The following is an 18,671-nucleotide window of genomic DNA, read 5'->3' as shown; positions in this document are numbered from 1 at the left end:
CGAAGATTACCTGGTAGGTGGAGTAACGTGGCTACTGGGGTGTGGAGTAGCCGCGACTAGTAGCCTCATGTCCGGCTACTCCATGCCCCAGTAGCCGCATAAAAAATTAGCATATACATGTAATAAAGTTTTGTAAAAGACACCCGGGACGTGAGAATTAGCCCAAAAAAGGGCTATCCTCACGTCCCATCCATCCACCTACCACCTCTTCTACCTTTATAGGTAGAATCGGGGTGGTAGGTTCCCTTTAAAACCTGGCGCACACTGTGGGCCAAGGAGTCAAGCTTCCTCCTCACACAGCCGCTCTAGCACTGAAACCACCATACTTCAGTGTGACTCCTCTTATTCTGCTATCGCACAGCGCAGGTGTGGGTTTTTGGTTGCTGGTCATCCTCATATGTGTGCACTACAGGGTCTCGCTGTTTAAAGGTTAAAGGTTTTAATATTTGATCTCCAGTCTCCAGGAGGTCAGCAAGCCCTGTGCTGGAGCTGTCAGGGCCCATTCACACGCATGCGATTGATAACCTGATCACATGCGTTTCTCTGGAAACACATATGCGATCGCCCCGAGCCCCGCCCCCTGTGCACTAGCATTGCGTTATGAACGCAGCGCTAACGGAACGTGTGAATGCGCCCTCAGAGCTCCGGAGCTGCAGCCTGCCATGTAAACACTGTTACTGCTGCCTGGGATGAAAGCGAGGTGTGGAGGAGCCTGTCAGCACGGCACACAGACCTGCTCTGCAATCCTTCAGGAGTCAGGCCTCCCCCTGTTCTGTAGGACATACTAAGGCAGCGGTCACACGTACCGCTAGGCGTCTGTCATAACGCGACGCTAGTGCACAGGGGGAGGTCCTTGGCCCGCACGCACATGTGTTTCCAGGGAAACGCATGCTATTGTTAAGCCGATTGTTGAAGCCCTGCAGGAACCAGTCCCCCCTTATCCTCCAGGCTATGCTGGTAGTTGTAATGCAGCATGAGCCAGACCTCCCTCTCCTCCCAGACATGCTGGGAGTTTTAGTCCTGCATGAACCATGTATCCCTCGTCCTCCATGATTTGCTGGGCGTTGTGGTCCTGCATGAACCCCCCCCCCCCTATAGGACATGCTGGAAGCTGTAGTCCTGCATGAACAAGGCCTACCACCCTCAGCCTGGACATGTTGGAAGTTATAGTCCTGCATGAGAAAGGCCTCCAGATCTCCTCTTCACACCTCCTCTCCTCCTGGCTGGCACTTGTAGTCCTCCAAAGCTCCCCTGCTCTCCCTTCTCCTTCAGAGTTAGGTGTTGTAGTCCTAACTTGTTCAAGTATGCCGGGTGCTGGCGCCAGACCTGGTGGGCGAACTGTATATACTAATCCTAGTTCTTCTTGATGTAAGTTCTTAGTGTTCTGACATGGGAACTGTATATAATTATTCCATAGGGGCTTTTTATAATAAAACTATGAGGGGCTGTAGTTTCTTCGTTGTTAATGAAACTGAAACCTGGACCCGACCCCGATTCCAATGGCCGATATGGCCATCCATGTCCCAAGCCGTATTGTGCACCATACCGTAAGCAAGCCGTATAAAAATATAGAGCATGTCCTATTTTCCACCATGTTTCCGTTCCCTATGGCCCATAGAAATCAATGAGAACGTATAAAATACGGGCTAAATACATGCTGCATATGGCTGTGCACCGTATGCTGCCGTATATAAGTGCAGTATCCAGAACCAGTGGGAGGTGCATTCTGTCAGCCAGCCAATGGTCAGCCTGCCATCATCTGCCAGCCTACTGTATTTTATGTTCATACGGTATAGATAGGGTGCAATATGTTGCTATACTGTAGAAATACGTCCCGTATTCACGGCCAGAATACAGCTGTACATACAGAACAGAAAAAAACATGCCGTCATGTGCATGAGGCCTAATACTGTTTGTTATAGATGAAGACTTTTTTATCTTATTATGTACGAGAAGTGGTACATATCCTTTATTCGGAAAATGCAAAACTTGTACCAGGCCTCCCCAACTATCATTTATAGTAGTCGGGGTCGGCTCCAGGTTTCAGTAGGCTCCTGGGCGACAGAGCCTCTGTGGGCCCCTTTGTAGTGAACACACATGGTGGCATTAAAATTGAGAAACTAAATCATTCTCCTTTTCCCCAAGATATTCCCTGGTTTATCATACCAGCCCACTAATGGTTATTTTACCGTATTTTTCGGACTATAAGACACTTATTACTATAGGACGCACCCAAGTTATAGGCTTCCAAAAAGGGAAATATATATTTTACACCAATTAAAATAATTAATATGTTGGTCGCACTAAAGCACAGCACACACAGCTCTGCATCATCCATACATTTACAAACACAGCTCTGCATCATCCATACATTTACACACACAGCACTGCATCATCCATACATTTACAAACACAGCTCTGCAGCAAACATACATTTACACACACAACTCTGCAGCATCCATACATTTACACACACAGCTCTGCAGCATCCATACATTTACACACACAGCTCTGCAGCATCCATACATTTACACAAACAGCTCTGCATCATCCATACAGTTACAAACACAGCTCTGCATCAAACATACATTTACACACACAGCTCTGCATCATCCATACAGTTACATACACAGCTCTGCATCATCCATACAGTTACATACACAGCTCTGCTTCATCCATACAGTTACACACACAGCTCAGCACACACACAGCTCTGCTTCATCCATACAGTTACAGGTAGCCTAGAGGCACTGTAATCCTTTTGCCATCATGGATTGACATACGGTATATAAAGCCCCCCTTACCCACTAAGGATTTATTATATACAACCCCTCCCCCCCCCCACACACACAAGCAGCTCTGGGCCCTGGCACTTGCCCAGGTGGCACTAGAGAAACAGAATTGTTTCAGGAGAATTCATTTGTATATTTGTTTCAGGGCACATTGCCTTTAAGACTCCCTTTGCCAAGCTGGATATACACAAGGAGTACCAGTACCTCACATAAGTAGATTTCACCAACAAACAGCAATTTCCTGTGAGGCCTGTGATGACCTTACAAAGTTTTGGACATAATAAACATCATGATTTGTTTTAATTACTGGAAAGCAACATGAAAAACAAGTCCAGGCTGCTGAGTCCATCCAGCTGGTGCATAATTATGTGACAAAGGGTTATCCAAACACGGACAACACCACTAACATGCAAGTAACAGTACTTCAAAACCATACTTATGCTAGTCCAGGTCAAGAATAGCATGTGACGAGGAAGATATGTTAAGATATGCCATATAGATATCGCTTGCTTACCTGCTTCATTGATGACATACAATACAGACTTCCCGCTGGAGTCTTCATGGTACTGGAACCTGACCACACAGTCATTCTCGTCCTTATAGGTGCAGTTCACAGCATCCTTCCCATTATCAACTGTAGATGAAACATGATAAAAGATATCATATGACTACAACATAACCTCTGTATTACATAACCTCCATCCTCACTTCACGCATGGTTCTTTCAGAAGCCTAAAGTAGTTGTCCTGCAAAAGCAAGTTACCCATATCCACAAAGATGTTTAATTTCAGGAGGGCCATTATTAAACACAAGAACACTGGAACTGTCTCTACCATGCTCCAATCAAACTGTATGGGACGGCAAAAGATGGCCAAGAGCTGTATTTTTTTCAATCCCAAGAATAAAAATAGCAGTGCACAATCTTTTGATGAGCTCAGACCTCCAGCAATCAGACGCCTAGCCTGAAGACAGGTGATGAGTTGATAAAGTAAGACAACCCCTTTAAATCTACCCAAAGCCATTCTAAATTAATAATAAGTGAACATTCCTTAAAGGACACGCAAAAAGATAGACAAACGGGTCTCTCTTCTGTATAGGTGGTGCCTAATATAGGTGCTAACTTTATTTAAAGGGGTATTCCCAAGACAAGTTATATGTACTCAGGATAACAAAGTAACACATTTTCTAATTCACTGTTATCAACAAAAATGCAGCATTTCACAGACATAATTCCAACCTGTCTCTATCAGTCCAGCTGTACACAATTTCAGTTGCCTCTAGACACGACCCTGTAACTTCTGACTTGGGGTCGGGTCACCATCTTGGATTTCTGTGTGAGATCGTGGAGTAGAGATTCCTGTCTGATTATGCTGTATAGCTGTAGCCACGCCCCCTGCATGGAGCTCAGAGACTCTCACTGATTACTTCCTGCCAGGAGATTATGAGTGAGAGAGAGAGGCTGCAAACTACAAGCTACAAGGAGATAAGTCAGTGATGGCAAACCTTTTAGAGGCCGAGTGCCCAAACTACAACAAAGACCCGCTCATTTATCGCAAAGTGCCACCACAGAAATGTAATTTGTGATTTATACTCCCTTCTATGTCACAGTTTTCATTGATACCGGCACCTGAGGACACCAATAAAGCAGAAAATAGTCCCAGGTAGAGCTGTCACTTTAATCTAGCTCTGTGCACAGCAAGTCCTGGGCTGTGTGGGACTGTAGGAATATACCTGGAGTCATCTCTGGTGATGGCCTGAGTGCCCACAGAAAGGGCTCTGAGTGCCACCTCTGGCACCAGTGCCATAGGTTAGCCATCACTGAGATAAGTGATCCGGGGGAAGGGGGAGACAGGAACATAGCTGTGAGATGTAGCAGGGCTGATAGTGTAACAGTGTAACGGTCTGTCAGCCTCTGTCTATCAGCCTCTGTGTAATCATCTCATCTCTGATCTGTCTCATCTCTCTATGTGTCAGTGTGTTAGTACAATGTCAGAAGCTGTCAGAAGATGAAAGTGCATATACATCTTGTACCCTGATAATCTAGCCAGATTGCAACCCCACAAAACTAGATGGGCCTTAATGTGTCTGCTTAGAGAGGCCTCTCCCACACCCTGGGATTTTACATTAAGCAGCCGAGGGAGAGATAGGGGCTAAAACAGCAATAAAACTGAGTAAAATTGTAAAGGAAAATGTTAAAATGATCTTTATTGTGTTAACATCACTAGGGGATAGAAATCTGAGAATTTTCTTTTGTAGGAAAATCCCTTTAAGTAGGATTCACAACTTGTTTAGTGCCTCCATTGTAAAGATACGCAAGGAAAATTCCCTACATGACATTACAATGGAGGGCTCCTATGTATCCCAATGCATGCTTATTCAGAGGGATACATCATCCAGATCAGATGTTCAGGTTGTCCTTGTATGGACAGTTACATCACTGGGGACCTCCGTACTTGCATCCATCCTCCATTGCTTCCTAAGGCTACAGTTGAGCGTATATGATGTATACCGTGCAAACAAGATTACCTCCATCTGCCAGTATATGTCTATATATATGTTCAGTGTATAGGCTGGGAGCGTCTCTGGCTTATATGCTGAGCGTATACATAAAAGGTGTGTATGGGTGTATAGCCATTGGTTATCTATGTCAGATGTAATCCAGGGAATTGAGAGCTTCCAATTTCACTTTTCAGAATATGAACTATTAGTGGCATACACTTTGAAGAGCCCTTCAAAATAGAAGATTTTTAGGTTATTTCTTCAGATATGTTGACATATGCATGACTTACCAAGCTCAGCCACAGATACAATCTCATCACGGCATATCCTCCTGCACAAAGTTTCTTCCTCAAACCAGGGACCTCTTTCAAATTTCTTACATTCCACGCAACCCCTGATTTACAATGGTATCAAAAACATGGTAAACATAATAAAACATGATACACATGAAGACTCTCAGAAGAAATATGATCTATTATAATAAGATTGATTTATTGATTAATAATAATCTTAATTTAACCCTAACAGTGTGTACATAGAATCTTGTGAAGCTTTAGATGAAGATTTGTGAAAATAAAGCAACTGGGGCAGATTTATCCAAAGTGTCTTAAAGTTAGACACTGCAAAGGTAGAGTAAACACTCTTATCCTGTGCCGGAATTATCAAAGTGTCTGCTACTGGATGGTAAATGTGGCTGAATTAAGACTGTTAGGTTATAGTTGGATATTAGTTGATGCACAATCGATTGTTGAAATTTACGTCACACCCAATTTTATCGGGGGCGGTTGCATAAGTGTTTAAAATCTGAAATCTTTGTATTAATGTTTTGCAAGCTGATTACAACAGAAGTATTTTGCAAACAGATTGATAAATCAGTCCCAATTAGTTTTCAGTATACGGGTTCTTTCACATTGGCGTTGTTTTTCATGTCCGTGATTCAGTGATTTCCACGGATGCCTCACTAAGCCAATAATTTCTATGCGTGTTTTCACCTAGGCTTGTATTTTCACTCATCAGTTGTCCGTGGAAATAATTATGAAACATTTTTGTATATTTTTTCACGGATGTGGATCACAAATGCAATAGAAGTCTATGGTTCAGCAAAAATACATGGATAAAACATCAATTTTCTTTCACTGAAGAGGAGAATCAGGTGTGATGTTTTCAAAGCAATTTTAAAGGGCTATTTCCATTTCAGCAAATAATTGTTATTGTTTCAATGATAAAAAGTTCTACAATTTTCCAATATACATTCTTTATCAATTCCTCACAGATTTCTAGATCTCTGCTTGCTGTCATTCTATAGAATGCGTTTATGTTTGGTACTAGTGGACAGAAATCTGACCATGGTCAGGCAGGTGCACAGCTCGTTATATCACAGACAGTATTCAGGCCGCGGTCACACATACCGCTAGGCGTCCGTTCATAATGCGACGCTAGCGCACAGGGGGAGGTCCTCGGCCCCTAACGCACATGCGTTTCCAGCGAAACGCATGCGATTGATAAGCCGATCGCATGCGTTTCGCTGGAAACGCATGTGTGTTCAGGCCGAGGACCGCCCCCTGTGGGCTAGCGTCGCGTTATGAACAGACGCCTAGCGGTATGTGTGACCGCGGCCTCAGAGGTTTGTGGTATAACAAGCCGGGCACCTGCATGACCATGGTCAGATTTCTTTCCACTAGTAGTAAACATAGAAGAACAGCAAGCAGAGATCTAGAAAACTGTAAGTAATTAATACAGAAAGTATATTGGAAAATTGTATAACTTTTTATAATAAAAAGAATGAGATTAATTTGCGGTAATGAGAATAACCCTTTAAAGCTTCGGTTGCTTTGCGGACACAGAGACAAAACTGACGGATCACGGAAACAAAACGGAAGAAAAACAGAGACACAACAGAGAAAAAATGCATCTAATGTGCAACTGAAGCTGAACATCAATGCCAATCTGAAAGAGCCCTAACTGATAATATTAAGTTTACATCCAACCACCACCAGGGGGAGCATAGTGACTCATTGCAAATGTTATTTATAATTGCTCTATGGAGATCTAGAAAAATGCAAGATTTAAAGTGTAAATAAACAAATAAACTATTGACAAAATTGCTTAAAGAGGACCTGTCACCTAAAATTTCGGCACTAGGACCTGCTTACTAAAGTAAGCAGCTCCTAGTGCTTGAACAAACGATGCAGTGTTAGAAGGACAGCGTTACCGGAAACCTCCGGTAACGCTAACACTGTGGCTGGGTACAATGTAATCATCAGACTGCTTGCAAAGCGATCCAATGTAATCATGACGGGGCCGGGTTCGGGGCGTGGTTAGGGGTGGTGACTTCCGCATGATGCGGCCTATGGAGAGATCAGGGCGGTCCGGGGCAGTGTTAGATTTCCGGTAACGCTATCCTTCCAACACTGCAGCGTTTGTTTGAGCACTAGGAGCCTCTTACTAAGTAAGCAGCTCCTAGTTACGAAATTTTGGGTGACAGGTTCTCTTTAATTGAATAGTGCAGATGGTAAAAGTAAACTTTGTAATATACTTTGTTAAAGAAATATGTTCCTGTGACCTTCCTTATCCTATGCCTTTCTTTCTTATTCAAGTAGTTTGTGTTAATAAGCTTTCTGTTCTGTATCCAATGACATTGGAGAGATAAAGGAATCTGATTAAGTGTTTAATGGTGTAACTCTTTACAGACAGTCCCTTGTGAGTCTAATCACATCAGAGACCTGAATCATTAAGTGAAATCTGCCCTAGGCATGGGAAGAGTTAAAGATTAGCCTACTTTTCTGAATGCCTTCAGATAAAGTGCTCACTACAGGACAAAGAAGAGCAAAAATTGGCACTAAGAAGCCATGTTACTTAATAAAGTATATTGCAAAGTTTACAGTTATTTCTACTGTTCATTTGTAAAATAAAAAAATAGTTTCCAAGGTTCAGTTACTCTTTAAAATTAATATAAAACTATATAAATATAAAACATAATGTTTTTGTTTCTCTCCAAGAGAAGTATATTTGTTTTTTACGTTTGTATACACTGAGAATCTATCTACAGATAAGAGATAGAAAGATAGAAGTTTATCTAGGGAGTAATTATGTAAACGGCATGCCAAGAGGTTTCATGAAATAACACTCACTTCTTAAAGGTACAGGCATCTGGACAAGTTGGACATTTTTCACAGGTGTCGCCATAAGAACCGGGCTGGGTGCAGTCACACTTCCCACAGACACACTGTCCCCTTCCGCTGCATAGGAGCCCACTGCTGGACATGCACATATCTGTACGAGTTGTGCAGTTACAATAATCTCCTGTCCAGTCAGACTCACAAATGCAGTCTCCACAGTTACACTGTCCATGTCCTGAAAATTAAGCAATACACGTATATCAGACATACTTTTATGTCAAGCTGCACAATGGGTCGACATTTTGGTAGAATTAAATGACATCTACTAGTTTGCTTTAATATCCAAAATGGAAAATAAATTAATATATATATGCTTATGTACATGGTAACACAAATGTTGGGAAAAAATAATAGTGCTTGCATAATGTAGACAGATTTATGCAAAATGTTATGCAACGAAAGCAGATATGTAATGTTTATAAAAGAGCAATATCATAGTTTCAGTTGCTTAATTTGCCCACTTATCCCACACAGTCTGCCTACTATATCCTGTTGAAAAACCAAAATTATACTCTTGTCCTATATGAACATTCTATTATTCACTATATTTTAGCAAAGAAAATTCCCCTAATGCTCTCCGTTGTTCATTGTCTATTCTCTACCATCTGTTCTAACAACATATTTATCTCAAATATCTCCTCCTATTACTCCATATACCCTCTCCCTATATCTCCTATAACTGCATATAACCTCTCCGTATATGTCCTCCATTACTCCATATAACCTCTCCCTATACCACCTACAATTACTTCATATAACCTCTCCCTATATCTCCTCCTATTACACCATAATATCTCCCTATATCTCTTCCTATTACTCCATATAACCTCTCCCTATATCTCCTCCTATTACTCCATATAACCTCTCCCTATATCTCCTCCTATTACTCCATATAACATCCCCCTATATCTCCTCCTATTACTCCATATAACATCTCCCTATATCTCCTCCTATTACTCCATATAACATCTCCCTATATCTCCTCCTATTACTCCATATAACCTCTCCCTATATCTCCTCCTATTACTCCATATAACATCTTCCTATATCTCCTCCTATTACTCCATATAACCTCTCCCTATATCTCCTCCTATTACTCCATATAACATCTTCCTATATCTCCTCCTATTACTCCATATAACCTCCCCCTATATCTCCTCCTATTACTCCATATAACATCTCCCTATATCTCCTCCTATTACTCCATGTAACATCTCCCTATATCTCCTCCTATTACTCCATGTAACATCTCCCTATATCTCCTCCTATTACTCCATATAACATCTCCCTATATCTCCTCCTATTACTCCATATAACATCTCCCTATATCTCCTCCTATTACTCCATATAACATATCTCTATATATCCTCCTATTACTCCATATAACCTCTCCCTATAACTCCTCCTATTACTCCATATAACCTCTCCCTATATCTCCTCCTATTACTCCATATAACATCTCTCTATATATCCTCCTATTACTCCATATAACATCTTCCTATATCTCCTCCTATTACTCCATATAACCTCTCCCTATATCTCCTCCTATTACTCCATATAACATCTCCCTATATCTCCTCCTATTACTCCATGTAACATCTCCCTATATCTCCTCCTATTACTCCATATAACATCTCCCTATATCTCCTTCTATTACTCCATATAACATCTCCCTATATCTCCTCCTATTACTCCATATAACATCTCCATATATCTCCTCCTATTACTCCATATAACATCTCTCTATAACTCCTCCTATTACTCCATATAACCTCTCCCTATATCTCCTCCTATTACTCCATATAACATCTCTCTATATATCCTCCTATTACTCCATATAACCTCTCCCTATATCTCCTCCTACTACTCCATATAACATCTCTCTATATATCCTCCTATTACTCCATGTAACATCTCCCTATATCTCCTCCTATTACTCCATATAACATCTCCCTATATCTCCTCCTATTACTCCATATAACATCTCTCTATAACTCCTCCTATTACTCCATATAACCTCTCCCTATATCTCCTCCTACTACTCCATATAACATCTCTCTATATATCCTCCTATTACTCCATGTAACATCTCCCTATATCTCCTCCTATTACTCCATATAACATCTCCTTATATCTCCTCCTATTACTCCATATAACATCTCTCTATAACTCCTCCTATTACTCCATATAACCTCTCCCTATATCTCCTCCTATTACTCCATATAACATCTCCCTATATCTCCTCCTATTACTCCATGTAACATCTCCCTATATCTCCTCCTATTACTCCATATAACATCTCCCTATATCTCCTCCTATTACTCCATATAACATCTCCCTATATCTCCTCCTATTACTCCATATAACATCTCCCTATATCTCCTCCTATTACTCCATATAACATCTCTCTATAACTCCTCCTATTACTCCATATAACCTCTCCCTATATCTCCTCCTATTACTCCATATAACATCTCTCTATATATCTTCCCCTATTACTCCATATAACCTCTCCCTATATCTCCTCCTATTACTCCATATAACCTCTCCCTATATCTCCTCCTATTTCTCCATATAACATCTCTCTATATATCTTCCCCTATTACTCCATATAACCTCTCCCTATATCTCCTCCTATTACTCCATATAACATCTCCCTATATCTCCTCCTATTACTCCAGCCAATCTCTCTATATATCCTCCCATTACTCCATATAACCTCTCCCTATATCTCCTCTTATTACTCCATATACCATCTCCCTATATCTTCTCCTATTACTCCATATAACATCTCCCTATATATCCCCTCCTATTACTCCATATAACCTCTCCCTATATCTCCTCCTATTACTCCATATAACATCTCCCTATATCTCCTCCTATTACGTCATATAACATCTCTCTATATATCTTCCCCTATTACTCCAGCCAATCTCTCTCTGTATCTCTTCATATTATTCCAATTACCTTTGACCTATAACTCTAACTGCTGTAGTATTCCTATTTAATCCATCACCTCTGCCACTAGTGTGCTGTATACATTCAGACCTGTTTAGAAGTAACTTGCTTGGCTCTACAATAATAGCTTTACTACATTATTTTATATTTTACCAGAACTACTAACAATACTGTGAACTTTGCACCCCATGTTATCAGGAAGGCTGGTCTGCTCCACCATCTATAAACATTTCTTTCACTTCTTTCTTGGCATGGCGTGCATGTATCATTAGTAAATGGTTATATCTAGCAGAGACTGGTTTATTGACTGTTCCATAAATTTACACATAATTCTATGGCCACAAATAGAAAAAGATCTGTTGTTTTTCTCACATCTGCACTGAAGACTATGTTAACAGCCTCAGATGTCTGATATGGTTTGAAAAAGTTGTGCAAGTTTGACGTTTAGGCAGTTTTTTTATACATTCAGCACATACCCTAAATATATCCATCCTTTTTGCCTCTGTCTGCACACCAAACTTATTTTAATAAGACATCCTCTTGGAGAGAGACATAGGCTGAACAGACACCATTAGAGGTTAATGGGGGATGGATGCAAAGCATTGCATCCCACCCTGGCTTTCGCTGAGTATACATTCAGGGCGGTCCCAAATTATGTTGCTTTCCATATAAGGACAGTGACAACACTGGTGGAAACATCCTGAACATCAACAGCAGCCAATCACTGGCTTCTGCCAATGTTCACTCCTCCTCCTACTTTCAGTGGGAAGAGAAGGAACATTGTATTTTTCCTGTTAGATGGGATGGATATTAAAACCTGTGAAGGAGTATGTGGCACCTGTGATCCTAGACTTATTATATGGAAACTTATTATCCTAGGAGGGTAGCTAAAAGGCTACTCATAGCGCAATGTAGAGGTGATGACAGGGAAGAGTGGGGAGGGGGACGCTGCATAACCTGCTTCATTGTTGAAAGAGGGTCAATCTGATAATTGTAGTATAACTCCATATCCACCTCTGTTTACCCTGTTAACTTTTCCTGTGCTCAGTCTCTGAGGAAATTCCTTTTACAAACTATTACTCCTGTTATTTCACAAACACCAGAGGCCATATTAGGAGCGAGTCCAACTATGTAACACAAGCTAAAAGTCCGCAGCATTCCTTATTAGAGGCTGACTATGGAGCAGCTTCTTATCTGTGGATTTGTGCTGCAGTAGGTGGAATCTTCTGCAAAACTGGTCATGGAATGTCAATTGCACCTACAATCCAATGTAACAAGTTCTAAAAGTTTTTAATATGTAGTCATATATTTACTATTCTATAATAAAATTGTTATTTTCCTTAAAATTTTCCTCATGACCACACTTACAAGGTATCCAATGGTAACATAGGGCTGAAGTAACAATGTATAGATCCTAATATGAGTGACAAGAAGAAAATCTGCATGGATTTGAATGTACTTTACAGTCCATATAACATTTCTGAAGTGCTAAGTAGAAAAAAAAGAAATAATGGGAAAATAAGCTTTAAAGCTGAGCTTAATTCTGTGTATCTGTCATTTTCTAGTAGCCATTTGTGTATAATCTGAGCCGAAATATAAAAGAATTGACTCCTGTTTAGTTATGGGACAAAAGATCCAGTTTGAAAGGTCAAAGCAGAAAGTCTTTAGCATTGTGTATCACTATCAGTGTGCGAGTCAGTGCACGCTCCGAATTCTTCAAATAACCAAAAGATATTTGTAATAGGCTGCGGACACACCTATCCGAGCTGAATATTCAGTACACAATCCATGATACTTTTGTGCACAACTGCTATTGATCGATCTATAATATTGGCAACAGGCATTATTACAGAACATGTCCACCCCCCCTACATAGCCTTTATCAAAGCTGATAAACAAAAAAACATGGGAAAAATTCATAAAAATACTAACTGTGATCAGCATATCCAATAATACTTCTAACGCCAAAGTTTATCTACAACTACAATCTATATATAATTCAAGTCCATAGATACATGAACAGATTAGCCCCAAGTGGTGACAACATTCAGGCAAATATATAGGCAAATTCCTTCTCTTCTTGCTCCTATCCTTAGGTTGGCTGTTTCATGCATTTTCTTTATCATACTTACAAAATTGCTGCAAACATTTTATGGAAGATGTGTCCGTTACAGTGGTAAATGTTGGCACAGAATATATTTACTATACAGGCAGTCCCCGGGTTACATACAAGATAGGGTCTGCAGGTTTGTTCTTAAGTTGAGTTTGTATGTAAGTCGGAACTGTATATTTTATCATTGTAATCCCAGCCAGAACTTTTTTGGTCTCTGTGACAATTAGATTTTAAAAATGTTGGGGTGTCATAAGAATCAATATTAACACTAAAGCTTCATTACAGACACCTTTGATAACTGTTTCAGCTGTTTATTGCAGCCTACGACTAAAGTACAAGAAATTACCAATAGCCAGAGGTCTGTTTGTAACTATGGGTCGTATGTAAGTCGAGTGTTCTTAAGTAGGGGACCGCCTGTAGTTCTTCTGAGACGACTGATCAGCCTAGTGAGGAGTGTTAGCAAATCATCTAGCGGATATTATGCAGGAACTAGAAGCCAGAGCAGAGTACTTGTTTTTCTTACTTGTGCCCCAGCACCTCAAGAATTTTCTAACCTTTTAGCATCACAAGAAATTCACATCACTGTAATGTGTTAGAGAGTACCTACAATGTTAGATGCTACCTACAGATGTTAATGTTGGAAGAAGAAGGGGGAAGGAAGTGCTGCATACATGTCCAGTAATGTGTCCCATCCTTCACTATAGTGCCCTGATTCCATGGACCCTGTAAGAACCACTATGATTCCAACAGTGGTAGATACCCATCATTAACACACAGGTCATAATTTAATCATATATTTTCATGTAAGATAATAGAGGAACAGTATAAGTGTTATGAAAAGACATTTAGTTATTGCTTTTGAATGAGCGATACAAGTAGTGACTAAAACATATAGGTCACTAGTGTCAACAAATCATTTTCAAGACATTTGCTGTCATTCAACAATTAATTTTTAGTAATTACATTGATGAGGATTCCTTAAAAATTGTCATGCAGGTACTGCATTTTAGTAAATAATTGATCCCCGAGCAACCGCTGCAGAGCAGTGAAAGTATCACATGCTATATAACTGCTCTTACTCAGCAGGTCTCGACTCTGTGATCATACTTCTCTCCACCTTACTAGGATGTAACTTTATAACTGTAGGGCAGGTATTTCCTCTTTGATGAATCTCTTATCACCTCTAATGAGTCACAGATACTCATACTATGCCTCCACTTCCTGACCATATCACTCATTTACTGAAGTCAGGAGCCAAGGATTACCCATGCTCAGCAGTTAATCTGTTATCTACTGTTTTGTTAAGTATTGCGTACTAGCCGGGGTGAGCTATGAAGCAGTTTGCAAATATTCAGGACCCACAGAAGTAAATACCCGTCACAACACCACAACGATTACGGGAATGTGGGTGGTAAAGTAGGTGCAGAGGTGGTGAATCAGGAGAAGACTCACTGTATTATGTGATGAATATTACAGCAAATCCTATGTCCCAGACAATGTGATTACGCTAACTAATATTCACAGACTCATAAATCTGTGTTACGCAACATGACTATGTCACTCTTCCGACCAACGTACGCAAAAATAAAAGTGTTGGCACCCCTTTCACAGCCTGCAATGTGAACCTTGTTGAGGCTGGTTTCCTAGGGGGCACATAAAAAATTTCTAAATGGGAAACAATCCAAAGGACAAGCAAAGGTTGTAACTTTTAGATACCTAGGATATCTATGGTAACTCCCTTGGACACACTGGTCAGGTGGATATACATTCAAGGGCAATAAACCTACTGTTTTAGTCACTTTGGACATTGATTTATTGATTTATTCAAGTATACATAAGAGAGGCAATAGTTTCTTACCTGAGCACATCTCGCCCTTGAACCGTAGACAGGAGAAGTCATCGCATTCACAGTATTTGCCCCAAACTTTTCCAAAGTCATTATTGTGGCACACACACTGGCCACAGACGCACTCCCCTCTCCGTGAACATATGCTGCCCTTCTCACTTTGGGTACAGCGGTCTTGTTGGGTGGGATCGTACTCCTCCTCTGAGCACTCACAGTGTGGTCCCAGCCATCCAGCGTGACACTGGCATATTCCACAGCTGAGGGTCCCATTGCCCATGTTACATGAGTTGCTGTCGGGTTCATCATTCTCCTGACATTTGCAGTCACACTGGAAGTGCACAGTTACTGTAAGGGTGTCCTTAAAACCAACAGGTTTAATGGTGAACGTTTTCACCCTTTCTTCAGGACAACCCCGTACTTTAGCTTCAATGGAGAAACTCACCTTTAACAAAGAAATATAATACATCATAGAAGAATTAGTAAAATGGGACCTACATTTTTTTTAAGAACATGTCATATAAGACAAACATAATCCATTAACTTGAATTTGTAATACATTTTGTAATCATGAGCAACTTGTACTATCCTAATGCACTTTAGACTTGTGCTGAAATAATACACTAGTCTCATAGCATGTGTCTGGCTGTATTCACAGTGCTAACCCCATCTTTTCTGTTCCTTTGTGCTGAAGAATAGAGACAGATTCACACTATGACTCCTACTGACCATACTACAACATGTTATTGGGTAATTTTGACTTATAGTAGTACAGCCCTGTATCTTTAATATGGTAATAATAGTAGTTTGTTGACCAGAAAGATCCACTTTTACAGGATTAGTTTATGACCTGGCTAGTCTAATCCTTTGTATAGCTGGCATGTAATACTACAAATGCATGCTCCAGCTTGTGAAGCATAGTGGTGAACATACCCTTCCTCCTACAGGAGATGACAGCATACTGATAGGTCAGCTCTAGAATAAACTGGCATAAAGTCTAGATACCTATCTGCATTTGTAACCTTTACTGTACAGTTAAAGCTGGAGTATGAGCCGGTGCTATATAACAGAAGGTCTACATTCTAGCTGCAATGAGCTTCCAGCATATTAAAACCACATGATCTATTTTCAGCATTCCTAGGTTACCAGGGAAATCATTTAGGAATGTAACTTGAAACATGCATCCAATCATAAAACTGTATCAGGACTACATAACAATTTATTATCATTACTTATTTCAGTTGTTTTATTGCGTATAACAACCTGGTTTAATGTTATTAAATTTTGCCAAAAGGTGTAAAGACAAAATTGTTCCTGAACATACAAGGGCATAACTTCAAGGGTAGCAGCTAAAGCAGCTACCCAACCTGCCACACTAAAGAATGGAGGATGTTCACCGTTGTATGCATATTATTCTGCATGAGGACTGCTGTACCAAGGCTCCAGTGGTAGCCAGCACCAGGCAGCTTAAGGTAATTGGCAAAAGTGGAGCTATGGGCAGTGACTCTTCTTCCAAACCAACAGCAACACACCCCTGTTTTACCTCAATCACTGTTAGCGCCCCTAGTGTAGTAACCCCTATGCATGTCTGTCTGTGTATTTCCGTACCATAATTGTTACCCCACATGTAATGTAACCTGTATTGTACTGTATTATCTGTATATCCTATAACTATGTTTGGATGCAACCAAGGAAGTAGCAACATGTAAGAACGTGCTTCTCGAAGTGTATTTATGTTACTGCAACGATAAGCCTATCTCTAACTGTGTGAAACAATTGCCAAAACACTATGTACAAAAGAATTTCCCCCCAGGGGATAAAGTACAATTGTATTATATCATAAGTATATAAATGTGTGCCTCTCCTAGTTATACCCCTGTTTTTGGTTCACCAAACTCAACAAATTTGATTGGACAAGCCAACCATCTAATGTGTATGATGTATTTGGCAGAGACATTTAGCATACCTTAGGGTGGATAAAATATCAGGAATGATGAATTTTATATTGCCGAATCCTTTGCTCCCCTATGGATTCACTACCACCAGAGGTGTCTGGCAGTGGCTCTTTCCACACAAAGCCAAAGCCAGTTTGGGTGTTGCTGGGAGGAAAAGCTATCAGACAAGGGTTTGGCCAACAGCTACTACAATGGGCAGCATTTGGGGGGAAATTAGATATTAACCCCTGCAAAGGGTGCCCGTGTCTCAGTTCTTCAAATCCTTACTGGCCTTCTGTGCCAATGCTTCATTCATTGCACACATGGCATCTAGCACAATACCTAGCAACAAAGGTAAATGTATGGCCATGACATTATTTGTTCTATGAATGTGAAATAATCACATATAACTTGTTGGGAGTGGAAGCACTGGGAAGTGGCTAGTCACAGCGAGAGCCATGGATATCCTCTAGAGGGCTAAGAATACAGTTTCTCCAAAGAAAAATCCCTGTATTGGGATTTTCAGCAGAAGTGGCAACCCTTTTTAAGAATGCTGAAGTGCCATATGTGTAGTACAGCCGGTAAGTAGTTGTTGCAGTGTAGTCACTATGGAATCTGATTACAGAGATAATTGGTTGCATGAAATTGTCTCCCTACATCCCGTTTCATGACCCACACTTTTGCACTGGTACAAAAATGTTAATCTGGCTTAAGGTTGGTTTCACAATAGGGCAGTATTTCAGGGTTAATAATACAATTGTTCTCCTGAACTGAACTTATGTCATTGTAGAATCTTCACATCATGTATAAATATTGAGTGGCACTCGCTTTCACAACCGCCAGTGTGTGACCTCGACCTAACAGAATGAACAAAGTGAATAAGCAAAATCTACAGCTGCAGGCAGAACATTTGATTCTTGTTATCTCCAGAGATGAATCAAATCTGACACTGTGCGCTTGTGTCTATACGGAGATGTGCTTGGTCTCTCATTAGGAGGATGTAGTTAACAAGGAACATGTGTACACAAGTGTTTACTGCAGTCATGTGGAACCTACTAGCCAGTACAATAAGCTACATATGTAGGAATTTAGCAAAGAAGGAAACCATGAGGATCTTCACTATGACGTCATTATGTGAGTAACATGAAGTATGGAGCGGTATATTTTAAGCCCTCAGCTTTAGATGCATTAGATGTATTTGAGTCCACCGTACAAAAATACAAGTCTAAAATTGTATTCCATCTTTGTGAAAAACAAGCAGTAGAGGGGAGCTAAAAGCAGTTTTTAACAAAAATGTAATAAAGGAGTATGTTTTAGACTACATTCAAATTGCGCTATTTTCCTCCATTGTAA

The 18,671-nt window shown here is 40.5% G+C and overlaps 1 protein-coding gene across 1 annotated transcript in view; it reads right to left on the bottom strand.

Moving 5' to 3' along the window:
• ITGB3 (integrin subunit beta 3) overlaps nucleotides 1–18,671 on the bottom strand; it is a 55,549-nt gene that overhangs the window by 11,306 nt on the left and 25,572 nt on the right. The window contains exons 10-13 of the mRNA XM_072111142.1: nucleotides 15,400–15,829; nucleotides 8,423–8,645; nucleotides 5,582–5,685; nucleotides 3,307–3,426 (exon numbers count right to left, since the gene is read on the bottom strand). Of these exons, the coding sequence (XP_071967243.1) occupies nucleotides 3,307–3,426; nucleotides 5,582–5,685; nucleotides 8,423–8,645; nucleotides 15,400–15,829 (877 nt within the window). The remainder of the gene's footprint in view (nucleotides 1–3,306; nucleotides 3,427–5,581; nucleotides 5,686–8,422; nucleotides 8,646–15,399; nucleotides 15,830–18,671) is intronic.

Source organism: Engystomops pustulosus, chromosome 6 (assembly GCF_040894005.1).
Source record: "Engystomops pustulosus chromosome 6, aEngPut4.maternal, whole genome shotgun sequence".
Taxonomy (NCBI): Eukaryota; Metazoa; Chordata; class Amphibia; order Anura; family Leptodactylidae; genus Engystomops; species Engystomops pustulosus.
The sequence above is the reverse complement of the archived record's forward strand: the minus strand, read 5'-3'. Positions and strand labels throughout refer to the sequence as shown.